Genomic DNA, 14,499 nt, shown 5'->3' with positions numbered 1-14,499 from the left:
GCCTCCCGGATCACTGCGCTTGCGCCGGCGCCTTCTGGCCGCCGCAAGGAAGCACGGGAGTTGTAGTGTTTCTCTGATTTGAGAGAGTCGAGAAGCCCTCTGCCGCGCTGCACCATGGGAGTTATAGTTATTCCTCACCCCCGTCCCGCTTGCTCTCCCACGGAGACGGGAGGGGCCCGGGAACTCCGTCTCCCATGATGCCCAGCGGGCGACGCAAGTGACGCCAAAGGCCCGCGAGGGAGGGAAGGAGCGACGAGGAAGCGAAGGGAAAATGGCGGACGGGGCCGAGAAGCCAGCGGGGGCGCAAGCTGCCCCGGTGTCGTTCGGCTTCACGCGGACAACCGGGCGGAGGCGGTTTCTTTTCGTGACGGGGCAGGATGGCGGCAGCGAAGCGAAGCAGGAGCCTGATTTCCTCTCCGCCATTGAGGGGCGCGAGTTGCAAAGGTAGTTGGAGGAGGCGGCGGCGGCGCCTCAGTCGCTCGCTGGAGCGGCTGGTTTAGGCTGCGCCTGGCCAAGCCGCGCCTATCCCTGGCGGGCTCGGTGGTGCCGCTTCTGGCGTGGCTGAGGAGAGAGAGAGAGAGAGAGACAGACGGGGAGGGGGAGATATCCCCACATGCAGAAAGCTAGCGTGCCAGGCTCTGCCTTCGCCTTCTCTCCGAGATGCCAGAGCGGATGTCACAGGGCTTTGGGTTATTTATTTATTTTAGAGTGTTGGTTCTCAGGCCCCCCCCTTCCGGGTTACACTTTCAGATGAAAAATTTGCTTGCAGCACACCGATTTTTTATTGATATTACACTGGGAAACAAAAAGCAACAACTCCCAGCCTGGATCGGGGTGGGAATTCTGCCTGTCTCTTCCCTGTCCATACTCATGTTACTTAGCCATCCTTGATCCTTGGTCATGATGGCTGAGGCTGACAGGAAGCCCACAAACATCTGGAGAGCCACAGGTTGCCAATCTGTTGCAGCTGCTGCACAAAACACTTGCATCCCAATGTGTGATCTGGACTTTCCACCACAATACAAATACAGAGATGGGTTCTCCTAATGAACTTAAATTCTTCACCTTGGCAGTGGAGGGAAGGGTGACATGGGATCGTGATGCAAGTGAAAGGTATACAGTATTTTTTGTAGTGTTAGTTGCTGGTCATATCAGCAACTGACAGTAGATGCATTTCTTACCCGTATTACTGTTTTTGTCAGTCATTTGCAGGGTCAGTAACCTTTATTCCACCACCCCCTTAAGTTCCTCTGCAGTGCATGTGAAGGCATTTGAAAAAGTTTGTGCCCTTCTGCAGTTGTTGTGGTCAAAAATTGCTCGCTCTGTGTGTGTGTGTGTGTGTGTGTGTGTGTGTGTGTGTGTGTTTGTAACACAACAAATTACATGAATGTGTCGGTCAGTGGTGGGGGAACCTCTGGCTGGTGGGCCTTATTAAGCCCACCAGACCTCCCCGTTTGCCCTGAAAGGTTGTTTTGACCAAGCCATCTGTCATCTGTCAGTCATCTGATTGCAACAGTGGCTCTACCTGTCCTATGCTAACAGTTTCAAAAGAAAGAATCAGGAGTGCACTCTAAATCATATAATGCCAGGTGATTGACAGGTGACCCCTGCTGACCTCTCAGAGTGTCCTTCAGTGGGTTGGCCCGTATCCTGCTCCCCACCCCAAGGGAAACTACAAATCAGTAGAACAAAAATATGTTTTGTTCAAAGCAGTTTTTGTTTCTCCCACCAAGTATGAGGGCACCAGATGAGTGATGGAACGAAGCTTGTTAGAATTTCACCCTCACTGTACTTTGCTATCTCTCTGTGAGTAGACAAGCCCTGTTGTGGTCTTACTTGGTGTATGCTCCTCTGCAGTGTTCGGCCAGCCCCACAACCGAAAGAGCTTGTCATTCCCCTGATCCAGAAGAACAAATGGAAGAAGCCAGAGGACCCTGCACCACCCCAGGAACAGGATGGGAACAGCTGCGTAGAGGCCCAAGCAGTCAGGGAGCTCATTGAAGGTGAGCACTCCGTACTCCACCTTCTTTAGAATTGCAGCCTTCTCCCATCCTTGAGAACGGGAGCAGAAAACATCAGGTTGGATTTTTTTACCCCATTGGTCATCACAGTAACCAGACAGGCTAGTCACCTCATTCTTAGGCTGTGGAGGCATAAGTGACTCTGAATTGGTAGGAAATGGTCCTTGTCAGTGGAGTTGACAAAAAGCGTTTCTGGTCACCATTGCAACATCAAGGTTCAGAAGGCACTCCCAAGGCTGTGAAGCTGAGGTCAGGATTGTTGATCACCATCAGGCTTGCTTACTCCACCTTAGGTGACTGTTGACACTCCTTAAAAATGAAGATTGTTGTACAAATATCCAAATCTTTTGGTTTTTGCAAACAGCTGTACTATATGCTGGACCTTTGTCCTCTCCCACCCCACAGCCAGCCTAGGAAGGACTGCTTGATTCTGAGGTTTCTTGCCTTAGCTCTGCAGTATGTTGCTTATGCTTCAGCTAATTGTTTCGCCATACACAGTAAGGACATTAAATCACGAAATAGAACCTAATCGTTTTTATCATGGTTTGATGAATATCAGTTTGTGGTAACACAGACATTTTCCTTTTTTGTTGGAGGCCCCAGTGTTGTGGAATGCCCTCCCTGCTGAAATATGCAAGGCTGCTTGGTTTTGTCATTCTGCTAGCTCTTCAAGACACACCTGTTTAGACAATCATTCCCCTGAACATGAACCTGTTGATCTAACTGTTTTAATTGATACTTTTAACTGCTCTAATTGTTAAGTTTTTAAACCAGCTTGTTGTATTTTATATTTTGATAGAATTGTTTTGTGGCTGGCACATTTTTATTACGTGTGGATAGTTCATAATGGGCTTTCTACTTGTAAAATGTTTAGAAGCCATTTTGGTCTGTGAGCAGTATATAAATTAATAAATGATAACATCTTGATCTCTTTGCATTCAGAATCTAGGAAGTCGCGGGAGCAATGGGAGAGTGGCACCAAGATAGACCCTACACTTTCCATTCCCCTCCTCATGCAGAATCGTGTCCCTGATGGCTATGAAGATGGAGATAAAGTGGATGTCAGCCTCCGACCAGAATCGGTAATAGTGGTGGTGGGTCTCTGTGGACAACCTTCTGAGCTCCTATTCAGGAGAGTTTAATACTTGTCCTCTTTTTCTTTTCCTCCCCTCACATTGTTAGTCAACTGAGGCAGATTATGAAGAGGTACCTGTAGAAGCCTATGGTCTTGCCATGCTGAAGGGCATGGGCTGGAAAGCAGGCGAGGGCATTGGGAACACCTTCAAGCAGTGAGTCCTTCCTGAGCTATTTGGGGAGTTCCCTCCCTCCCTTAAGTCCCCCCTTTTTGTTTTTTGTTTTTTTGTTTGTTACTGTGTTATGTACTTTCGTGTTTTTATATTGTAAACAGCCCTGTGATCCTTGGATGAAGGGTGGTATAGAAATTTAATTAATAATAATAAAACAAAAAATCTCAATGAGCTAATGGTCCAGATTCTGGCAGTTCACAAATAACTGATGGGAAGGGAGAGGAAGGGGATTGGATGTGCGGAGGTTCGGATAATAATTTAATCTACTCTAGATTTGGACTCCATCCTATTTCTGCATGCTTGTGTGGGCTGCACTGCTGGGACAGTGATAACTGAACATGGTGGACTCCACAAGGACATAAAGCAGGGTGTTTGGAGTGGCCTGCTTTGCAACTGTGAAACTCTCTTCACTTTGCTGGAATGCGCCACAGCATTAATCCTTGCTGAAGCTACTTTTATAATGGCCACAATTAAGCAGGTGGGGAGTAATTTTTAACCCATTTCTAGTATTTTAATAAAAGTTCTGCTTACAGGTTGTATTGAACTAGGGGTTTAGTATCATCTTTGGCATTAAGCCTCTGGTGTGGGCCAGCAACAGTTTGAACGAGGATGTAGCCGAAAGATTATAGCTGAAAATACAGATACATTAGGGAGCATGCCTTATCTCAGTCCAAGGTCAGTTACCAAAATATATTCTAAGCCAGTTAATAGTCCCGGTTCTGCACCAAAAAAAGTTCCTGGCAGTGGCTTGAGGTTAGGGAATGTGTTCCTATGGGAGGCCTGTCACATGTCACAGACATCATAAAGCACTTTTGTTTAGAAAAAAGCTTCTGCAGGTTAAAGTGACCCAGAGCTGAACTGAATTTAGATGCAATCCTAAGAAGGTTATTTGAGAGAGGCATTCAGAAGGGAAGAAAAGGTGGAGCTGGAACAGTGTTGGGAGAGAGAGAGAGAGAGAGAGAGAGTACCCCAGGAATGGGGAACCTTTGTTCCTCCAGATGTTGTTGGACCTCAACTCCCATTTATCCTTGACCATTGGCCAAGCTGGTTGGGACTGATGGGAGTTGGGGGTCCCTAAAGACTGAGAAGGTCATGGGTTCTCCACCCCTCCTGTAGCCAATTGCTTGGTAGAATTGGCAGCGTTCTGAATGCAAAAGTAAATAAAGGTTTTCCCAGCTTAGTGGGTGATGTGGTAAACCCTTTGTAAATGCCTCTGGCTTGGCGTGCCTAGCCCTCACTTGTAGATGCAGCTCTGTAGCATTGCAACCTTTGTTCCCATCGATACTGAAATCTCTCCTTTGAGACACCCCAAATTTGCTTGGCAGAAACTTTCCCCGGTGAGTTGTGGCTGTGCCACGATTCAAGTCCACTGCTTCCATGCCCACCTCTGTCCATTATGCAACAGTACAGGGTTGTCTTCTTGTGGGTAGAAACGCTGCCCCAAATTGGACAGAGTCAGTGATGTGTTTCTTTCTCATCCCATCCTGCTCCTCTTCTTGCTCACATTAAGAGACGTGAAGCCTCCGGAGCACCGTCTTCGACCCAAGGGTCTGGGCCTTGGAGCAGACCGCTCAGCAGCCCAGGATTTGCAATCCTCAGCACCCCGGCGACCCCCCAAACCTGGCGAGGAGCCTTCCAAGAGCAAGGATGAGCCATTGGGATTGGTTCCAGGAGGTGCAGTCTACATTGAGGCTGGACCTCACAAGGAGCTGTATGGGAAGGTGAGCTGTTTCTTTCTGCAAACTCCTGCTATTTGTCACTTTGTGCTCAGGTCTGTGTTGACCCGGGGTTTAGTATTCTGCAAGCAAGCAGGAGGGGCTCCTGAGAGAGGCATAAACATTCACTAGGGAAGACCCTGACTCTTTCTACCCAACTTAATGCTTATACAGGTCAGGACCAGGATACTTGAAAGAGCGTCTCTTTATATTCCCAGTCAATCTTACCCACTCCACAATATAAGAATTGGGCTATTAGTGCTGCGGCACCCATCCTTTGGAAAATTATCCCCTGTTAAATATTAGCCAAGCACCATCTGCATTTTTTTTTTTCCAATTACTGAAGACATTTCTTTTCCAACAAGACTTTTAGGTAGAGATCTTTCCTAGTCTGCTTCTATCCTGGAATTGTTTTTAAAATGTTGTAAATAGGGTTTGGTTTTTTGCTTGTTGTATGCCGCCCTGTGCTGCTTTGGGAGGAAGGGTGGAATATAAATAAAATAAATATGTGCATCATAATTGAATCAGAAGGCGGAGAATGGACCCACCCACAGGGCACCTGTGACATAAGACTGACTGGATCCTGCCACCTTTTTCATCAGGGCTGTGGGCTGATACAGCTGGTTTTCCAGGTTTTAATTTCTTCCTTGGGATGTCTTTCTTGGTACAGTGGTGCCTCGCAAGACGAAAAGAATCCGTTCCGCGATTCTCTTCGTCTAGCGGTTTTTTCGTCTTGCGAAGCAAGCCCATTGATGGCTTAGCGGCTTAGCGCTATTAGCGGCTTAGCGGCTTTTAGTGGCTTAGCGGCTTAGCGGATCAGCTGATAAGCGGCTTAGAAAAAGGGGGGGAAAGGAAAAAAACCCCGCAGGAACTTGCAAGACATTTTCATCTTGCGAAGCAAGCCCATAGGGAAATTCGTTTTGCGAAGCGCCTCCAAAACAGAAAACCCTTTCGTCTAGCGGGTTTTCCGTCTTGCGAGGCATTCATCTTGCGGGGCACCACTGTACCTATTTGCAGGTGGTTGTGGTGAGGACTTTCAGCTGCCTCAAAGTCTTTGTACTAGTTTGGTGGGGTCATCCTATTTTGGGTCTTTGAGTTGAGGTTTGCTTTGTAAGTGTTGCAGAAAGTCCATACACAGTATAGGTTCTATTCTTTGTTCTTTGTTCCTGCTCTACAGGCTTCTCAGTGGAAAGAGAGAGAGAGAGAGAGAGAGATAGCTGAGCTTGGTCCGATATATGAGCAAGGACCATAATAAAACAATGCTCTGTTTTCCATATTTGCCTGTCTTTTTCCTACTTTGGGAAGAGATTACTATTTGTGGGTTGAATCCAACTCCATCTGTTCATGAGCAGAAAGGACTTCCACTTGCACAACACAACTGCCCCTTTATTTCTCTCCACCCACCTCCACAGCCCTCTGTGTGCCCCCCAGATCTGTTCCAGATGATCTGCCAATCCTCCAGAGCAGATTTTGAGGGTCATGCAGGGCAGGGAGGAGCAGAAGGGGAAAACCTGTTATGTAAGTAGAAGTCAACTTTAGCACCCACCCTGTAAATTCTGCATTTTTGTTACACCCAAGGCATTCTGGACATTGTAGTTTTCTGAATGACGTTTTGCTTCCCTCTTGCTCTTCCATAGATTGAAGGCGTAGATGGAGATAATGCTCGTGTCATGGTGAAATTGGCCATTGGTGGGAAAACAGTAACTGTGAGCCAGCATGGAGTCCGACCTGTGACCCAGAAGGAATACGATAAACTGGCCAAAGACCTGAGTAAGTTTTGGCTCCCTTCCCTAATGAGGTCACCCAATGTTGCCTTCAGTTCTTCCTTTGGGATCTATTCTGGGGTTTCCCATACAGATTTCTGACATTTGCCTGTGTCTTGCTTTGGGGGTTTGGGTTGCAAATGAACAGAGAGCTTATGCAGCCTCCTCCTTTCAGTCTGAGCGTCCCCTCAAGTTTGCTGTTTTTGCCCCTCCCACTGCAGGCCGCCTCAGTAAGGCCCACAAAGAGAAGGAGGCAGAACAGAGGAATGGGACCAAGTACGAATCAGATCACAGAACTTCAGAGGAGAAAAAGGAGGAGAAGGAGAGGAAAAGGAAGCACCCACCTGGGGCCGAGAGGTAATGGCATCAGTATAGGGTGGGGCATCTGTGCTGCCAGTTCTGGAGAAGCAACTGTACTAGCAGCCTCTTTGCGAGTGACTTAGTCAAGGCTAGATTATCCACAGAATGTCTTTAGGCATCAAGAGGAGCCTCTGCCAGAACACGGTGCACCTTTTAACTTTGCTTCAAAGACCGCTCAGGTTAACTGACAGCCGTTGAAGCTGACAGTGGACTAGTTTGCAAGTCATGCTAAGTCACAGTAAGAATAAACGTTGGTTTAGCCGTGAACAAGCTGCATGTTGGCACTTGTGGAGAAACAAACTGCAAGTCTTGACTTAGTGTTACGTTTGAACCAGAGCGTGTGGTTTGCTTCTGTCCAACCCAGGTTGCTTCTGTCCAACCCAGGAGCCAAGAACAAACCCTGAGAGAGTTCACCCAGCACCTGGTGAGCTTCTTTAGGTAGTGGAAATTATTCCAACCCCCGGGCTGTGTTTTACTTGATAACAAAGCTTTTCATCTCAATATAATCTGGTACGGTTTAAACCATGGATCTGGAACCTGGGGCTCTCCAGATATTGTTGGACTCCAACACTCTTCTATGCCAGTCAGAGGTGATTGGAGCTATCGTTCTAACAGCTTCTAGAACAGACATCCCCAACTTGCGGCTCTCCCGATGTTTTGGCCTACAACTCCCATGATCCCTAGCTAACAGGACCAGTGGTTAGGGATGATGGGAATTGTAGTCCAAAACATCTGGAGGGCTGAAGGTTAGGGATGCCTTTTCTAAAATACAAGGAGAGCCCTTCAGGATTAGACTGGTGGCCCATCTAGTGCATCATTCTGTTCTCACAGTAGCCAGCCAGGTGTCTCAGAGGAAATGCGCAAGCAAGACCTAAGTACAAGAGCACTCTTCCCAGCTGCAGTTTTCGGTGACTGATCTTCAGAACATACTGAGCATGGAGGCAGAGCATAGCCATCATGGCTAGCAGCCACTGATCTGGAGGGCCATGGGTTACTTGCCCCTGGTTTTAGCAGCAATCCCTCATGAGTGGCACTAATACTTGACTGCTTCTGTGCCTTTTGCTCATAGAGATGACCGTGCTGTGAAGCAGAATAAGGGTGGCGGTGGCAGCAGTAGCAGCAGCAATAGCAATTCCTCTTCCAGATCTTCTCACTGGTTGCGGCGAGACCTGCGGGTCCGCTTTGTGGATAAGCTCTTCAAGGGAGGCAAATACTACAATACCAAGGTATTTCATGGAAGTTCCCTTTTTAACATGGGCCAGTTTTATAGGAGGCCTCACTCAGCCCCCCCCCCCCACTTGCTGCTGTCCCTTGAAACAGTTGCCAGCGCTGCAGCAGAGCATGTATGCCAAGTCTGCACCCATGCCATCTCATTTGGGCCATAGGATGGATTTCCAAAGTTAATTGTCTTGAGGGGGTGGGGGACCCTTCATCCAACGTTGGGCTACAGCAGGGCTGCGTATTTTTGGAGAGTTGCTTATTTGAAAACAAGAACTATATAAAAATGCAGCAATTGCATCAAAACCTCTCTGCACTCCCCCATTAAAAGCTGTGGTGATGCATTCCTGAGAGATGCCTGTGCCACTTCAGAATGTGAATGCTTTCTTCTGTATTGAGGTTAAACTCCCTTTTGATCAGAGTTCCCCACGCACCCAAGACCAAGCCTGTACCTGAGCTCTAATCTTAGAGGCAAAATGGCATGAAATCTTGTGCTGGCTTCTCCCCCCCCCCACCCCACTCCCCTCCAGATGGTAATCGAAGATGTCCTCAAGCCAGACTCATGTGTCTGCCGAACAGAAGAGGGTCGTGTTCTGGATGGTGAGTGTGTTCCTGACTCTTCCTGACTATCCCTGGCTTTCCCTTGGAACCTGAGGCTGTCTTTGTGTAGTTAAACTGCCCTTGTATAGTTAAGGTAGAAGAACATTTTCCTATTCTTAACCAGTAAACAGTAAGGACCAGAGTGCTTAAAAGGCTAGGTGCTTCACCCCACACCATTAGAACCCCAGTTTGTTTTTGGAGCCCCTCCCAAGTGGATCCAGTTTGTCATCTGCAACTTGGAAGGGGAAGGGTAGAAAATATAGGTGGACTCTGCTGCAAAGGGGCCTTCCTATAGGAAAGCGAGAGATCTCTCTCTATGGCAGCCAAAGCCCTAGCTTCAGCCAAGGGTAGCAGGGGGGTCTTAGAATGTGACTTGTAATTACATGGAGAAACTCTGGGTGACCAGGCCAGTGGCCCACCAAACTGTTGCTACTTCATCTGACCTCTTCTAATGGCTGAAGTAGTAGCCTCTGGGTTAGCTCAGTTGGTAGAGCATGAGACTCTTAATCTTAGGGTCCCTCTCACATTGGGCAAAAGGACTCCTGCATTGCAAGGGGTCGGACTAGATGGCCCTGTGGTCCCTTCCTTCCAACTCTCTGATTCCTCCTTCCACAGGAATTCACGAGTCCATGCTGGAGACAGTTATCCCTCGAAGTGATTCGGACTTGGTCATGGTGGTGCTAGGGGAACAGGCTGGCCGGGTGAGTCACAGATCACGATGGGTGGGGCCTGAGCCATTACCATGAGACAGGTTGGGCCTCTCGTGAAATGAGCCTGGTATTGATGGCAGAGGAGCAACAGCGGAGCACTTCTTCCAGGTGCAAGAGAATCCAGAGAGTTGCTGGGGAGGTCTCTGAGCTTCTCTTTATATTGGAATATGAGCTGCGCAATTCTACTTTAAAAACACACACACACACACATGCAAATTATGCAAATGAAGTGAGAGAGATTCAAGGAAGCACTGGACAGAGAACGACACTAGTGGCGGTGGGGGGTGGGGCTTCTTTGTTGTCTTGGCTTCAGAAACATGTAGCCTACATTCCTGATTCAGCTTCCTGAGTGTAGCTTTTAAGCTAAGGCTTTGCTCAAATGGTCTTCAGTGTCAAGACTCGACAAATTCCTAACAATAATGTTTCAATGTTAGTCCTACTTGGAGTGTACTCACTGAAATTAATGGACATGACTAACAGGTCCAGCCATTTCAGTAAATCTGCTCTAAGTATGATGGTTGAATACAACCCAGTGTCTCTGAGCATGTGTAGCGTGCTTTTTCCTCTCTTACCACAGCCACCTCTTGCATGTAAAAATGTCATTCCCCTCTCACTCTATATCCCATGGGTTCAAGGTGGCAAGCAATACTTTAAATTTATTTATTTAAAATGATGTGGGCTTATGTCTTACAGTTATTGCAATAAAGATGATGCATAAGCTACATAAGTGGGTGCTAGATGTGATTGTTGGAAAGCAATAGCAGTATTTTGAATTTTATCTGCAGACATCTTGGAGAACAGTTGAATGGTTAGGGTTTGTTCATTTTTAATCTAGGGCTGGGAATAGGGGAGGGTGACTTTTCTCCTTTCCTTCCCCACACATTATCCCATAAGATAGCTGATATTGCAAAGAAATGAGACACTAAGCTAACATTTGTGTCAGTATGCCTTTAAAATATTTATAAAGCTCTGATATTAAAAACAAAACATTCAGAGTGGTTCCAAACAAGAAAACCTAATCCACAATAAAACTAATACAGTAATTCATAAACTTGGATTAAAAATGCAGTACACACAGCAGATGGTATGTGCCAGGCCAATATTACTGGGTAGGGAAGGCCTGGGTGATCAGAAGAGGTAATTTATAATCATATTTTCATTAAAATCAATCCCAGAATGGGGTGCAATATACAAGTATATGATACATGATAAAACAGAACAATATGAAAAACCAGACAGCAATGATAAACCAAATTGGCATCCGAATGCTGTAAGAGTGACAATATTTGTCAACTAATGAAATCCCTGTGTAAATAAAAATGTGCCTACAAAATGCCTACTGCCCATCAGGGTTAGTGTCAGCCTAATCAGCAAAGGCAGGGGTGCCACTATAGAAAATTCCTTCTCACACATCTCCACCCCTTGCACAGTCAGCAGGTGTGGCCCTGGTAAGAGCGTGTCTGTAAGCTCTCCAAAGACTGGCCTGGTGCATAGGGCTTTATGTCCACATAGGCACCTTGAATGTGGCTTGGTAGCTAATTGGCAGCCAGTGCAGCTCCTGTACACCTGGTGTTGCATGTTCACAGTTAACCACTGTTCTCTCCAACCTTGCTGCCGTGTTGCTGCTTCTGAACCAAGCCTAAAAGCAGCCCTGCACTGCAGCAATCCAGTTGCGAAGTTACAAATGCATGCACTGCTGTGGCTAAGCTGTCCCTGTCCAAGTGACTCCCATAACCAGAGCTGCAAACAGCAGGCAGTGTTTGCTGATAAAGCTCATGCCAATGTTGAAGTCTTAACTTGAAAAGTCAAGGGCAGAAGGGAAAGTGGAGCTAAGCACACATATACGCATGGTGTGTGATGATATGCAGTGTGCATGGAGAGAGCAGTGCATGCTTGCATCTGTTAGGTAAAGGTAAAGGGACCCCTGACCATTAGGTCCGGTCGTGACCGACTCTGGGGTTGCAGCGCTCATCTCGCTTTATTGGCCGAGGGAGCTGGCATACAGCTTCCGGGTCATGTGGCCAGCATGACTAAGCCACTTCTGGCGAACCAGAGCAGCGCATGGAAACACCGTTTACCTTCTCGCTGGAGCGGTACCTATTTATCTACTTGCACTTGGTATGCTTTTGAACTGCTAGGTGGGCAGGAGCAGGGACCGAGCAACGGGAGCTCACCCCGTTGCGGGGATTCGAACCGCCGACCTTCTGATCGGCAAGTCCTAGGCTCTGTGGTTTAACCCACAGCACCACCCACGTCCCGTGCTTGCATCTGTTAAAAAACACCAAAACCCTCTGCAGTCTCAGGCAATTAATTACTCTCTGCTCTCTCTCCACCTAGGTGGGCCGCATTCTTCGTCGAGACAAGGCGCAGAGCTGCGCACTGGTGCAGCTGCAGCAGGAAGATGAGAAGGTCTTGACGCTAGAGTATGATGCTGTCTGTCACTATGTTGGTGGATCAGAGGACGACTGAGCTCCCTCCAGAATACATAACATCTGCAGGACAGAGGAACTCCTAGACTGAAGGGGCAGCCTTGTTTCTTCAGGGCGGGGAGTGGAACGCTGAGCACATTAGAGGACAATGAACAATACTGCCTCCATGTTTGAGGCAGGTGCTCAAATCACCCCCACAATTTTCTAGAGTGTTTTTTAAAATATATATATATGTGAGCTCTAGGTGTGAGGCTGCTTGCAATGTGCACAGACTTGTTTCTAAACCAATGACAGCGCTCTAGAACCTGAGTGTCAAAGATTGCCAAAGGCAAGAACATACACAGTGAATGAAATCTAGAGCACAGCCAAATAAGTTGCGGGTCAACTCTTGTTCTAGAGCAACAAGCAATTAGGCTGGCCCCAGATCAAAGCAGTCTAAATCTGTCTGATACAGATCCAGGATTCTCGGGGGCTCCTTAATCAGTAATACCTTTCGGTATCTCTTTTTGAACTCTAGGCTGTGCTCTAGAGATGCACTACTGCAATTTGTATGATCTACATAGGAGGGAGAGTGGTATTGTGTGTGTCTGTAGGTGAGACAGCTTGCTCTTAATCTAAAAATGCTTTTGAGCATTCAGGGATGGAATCTAAAATAATGTGTGTCTATCCTGGGTTTTCCAGAATGGTGCCTATTGATAGACCTATGCTTACAGTGTCTGTGGGAATATATCTTCAAGCGATTCATGGGCAGAGGAGAATACACATTGCCTTGTACTAAACTGATGGTCTTTCATGAGGACAAGAGATGAGGCATTTACCAGGGTATGCCCAAAAGAAGGAAGTACACTTATCTTAAAGTCATTCTATAGCAATAGCTTCAGAATGCTGACCTGCACAAATTTGGTCATCTTAACTGGGTGTCTGTGCACTCTAAAGAGTTGTGTAAGTGGTTACCTAAAAGTGGCATGTGGAAAATACATGTCTTTCTAACTTGCTTTCATCTGCTGTGGAAATGAACATGGGAGGACCCAGCTTTCAAATGAACCAACTTCCATGAATTTCTTTTTAGTTAAATTGTGCTGTAAGCTGTAAATAAACCTCATATTTTTCCTTCTCTTTGTGTGGTTGGTAGTATGATTCTGAGGACAGGTGCAACTGTCTCTCTGCCATTGTGACCCTTGGTTCCTTAGGCAGATTGCCTTGATGTTGTTGTTGTTTAGTCGTGTCCGACTCTTCATGACCCCATGGACCCAGAGCACGTCAGGCACTCCTGTCTTCCACTGCCTCCCGCAATTTGGTCAAACTCATGCTGGTAGCTTTGAGAACACTGTCCAACCATCTTGTCCTGTCGTCTCCTTCTCCTTGCACCCTCCATTTTCCCCAACATCAGGGTCTTTTCCAGGGAGTCCTCTCTTCTCATGAGGTGGCCAAAGTCTTGGAGCCTCAGCTTCAGGATCTGTCCTTCCAGTGAGCACTCAGGGCTGATGTCTTTAAGAATGGATAGGTTTGATCTTCTTGCAGTCCATGGGACTCTCAAGAGTCTCCTCCAGCACCATAATTCAAAAGCATCAATTCTTCGGCGATCAGCCTTCTTTATGGTCCAGCTCTCACTTCCATACATCACTACTGGGAAAACCATAGCTTTAAGTATATGGACCTTTAGCACCCTGTAATTTGACAGTAGGTTTTAGCCCACTTGGGCTTTTCCAGACCTGATTTTAATCTGTGGTATCTCTTTACTAGATAATCAGTGTGGTGCTGAGAGAAAATGGGGCCACCACCTTGTCCTTAAAGCCTTCATCAGTGCTACGCCCTGTCTGTGGAAAAAAATCTCACCTGCAGGCACAATTCCTCCCCATCTGTTCCTCTGCCAGGTTTAATTCTACATGAAGCTAGCTGGGATCATATCCTCTCCATTGCACAGTGCAATGGGGCTTCCTCCTCATTACATTGTCCTGGGATAGCTCAAGTCAAGTACAGCATGAGAAGCTTAATCTCAGGGTCGTGGGTTCGAGCCCCACGTTGGGCATTGCAGGGGGTTGGACTAGATGACCCTCGTGGGCCCTTCCAACCCTATGATTCTAAAATACTGTGTCTACTTTTGGAATCATCCAGTCACTAGCAAACTACGTACTCGCTGCCAGAGCAGCAGTGCTGAAAGGGAGGTTATGCATCTCCTCTTCTGCCTCTTAAGCTTCAACTCGAGGCCAAAACCGGCCGGCAACGCCGAAAAGCTCGGAGTTGCCAGTTTTAAAAATGGCCGCTCCGAAGTCTCCCCGCTCCCGCTCGCCTTCCTTCCAGTTTCAAAAATGGCCGCCCTATGGCGATACGGCTCCGAAGGTTCCCTCCCTCCCCGCAGCCTTTCTTGCAGTTTCC

At 47.3% G+C, this 14,499-nt stretch overlaps 1 protein-coding gene across 1 annotated transcript; it reads left to right on the top strand.

Moving 5' to 3' along the window:
• Positions 1–114: 114 nt before the first annotated feature.
• On the top strand, positions 115–13,237 carry GPKOW (G-patch domain and KOW motifs; the record flags this gene model as incomplete). Its single annotated transcript, XM_081845238.1, is given in 12 exon segments — positions 115–135; positions 137–444; positions 1,858–2,003; positions 2,964–3,103; positions 3,204–3,310; positions 4,839–5,049; positions 6,681–6,813; positions 7,028–7,163; positions 8,236–8,392; positions 8,915–8,984; positions 9,600–9,685; positions 12,032–13,237. Coding segments are annotated over 12 exon segments (1,647 nt in total). The 3' UTR covers positions 12,164–13,237.
• Between the last annotated feature and the right edge of the window lie 1,262 nt (positions 13,238–14,499).

Source organism: Podarcis erhardii (genome assembly GCF_964252035.2).
Source record: "Podarcis erhardii genome assembly, chromosome: 17".
Taxonomy (NCBI): domain Eukaryota; kingdom Metazoa; phylum Chordata; class Lepidosauria; order Squamata; family Lacertidae; genus Podarcis; species Podarcis erhardii.
The sequence above is the reverse complement of the archived record's forward strand: the minus strand, read 5'-3'. Positions and strand labels throughout refer to the sequence as shown.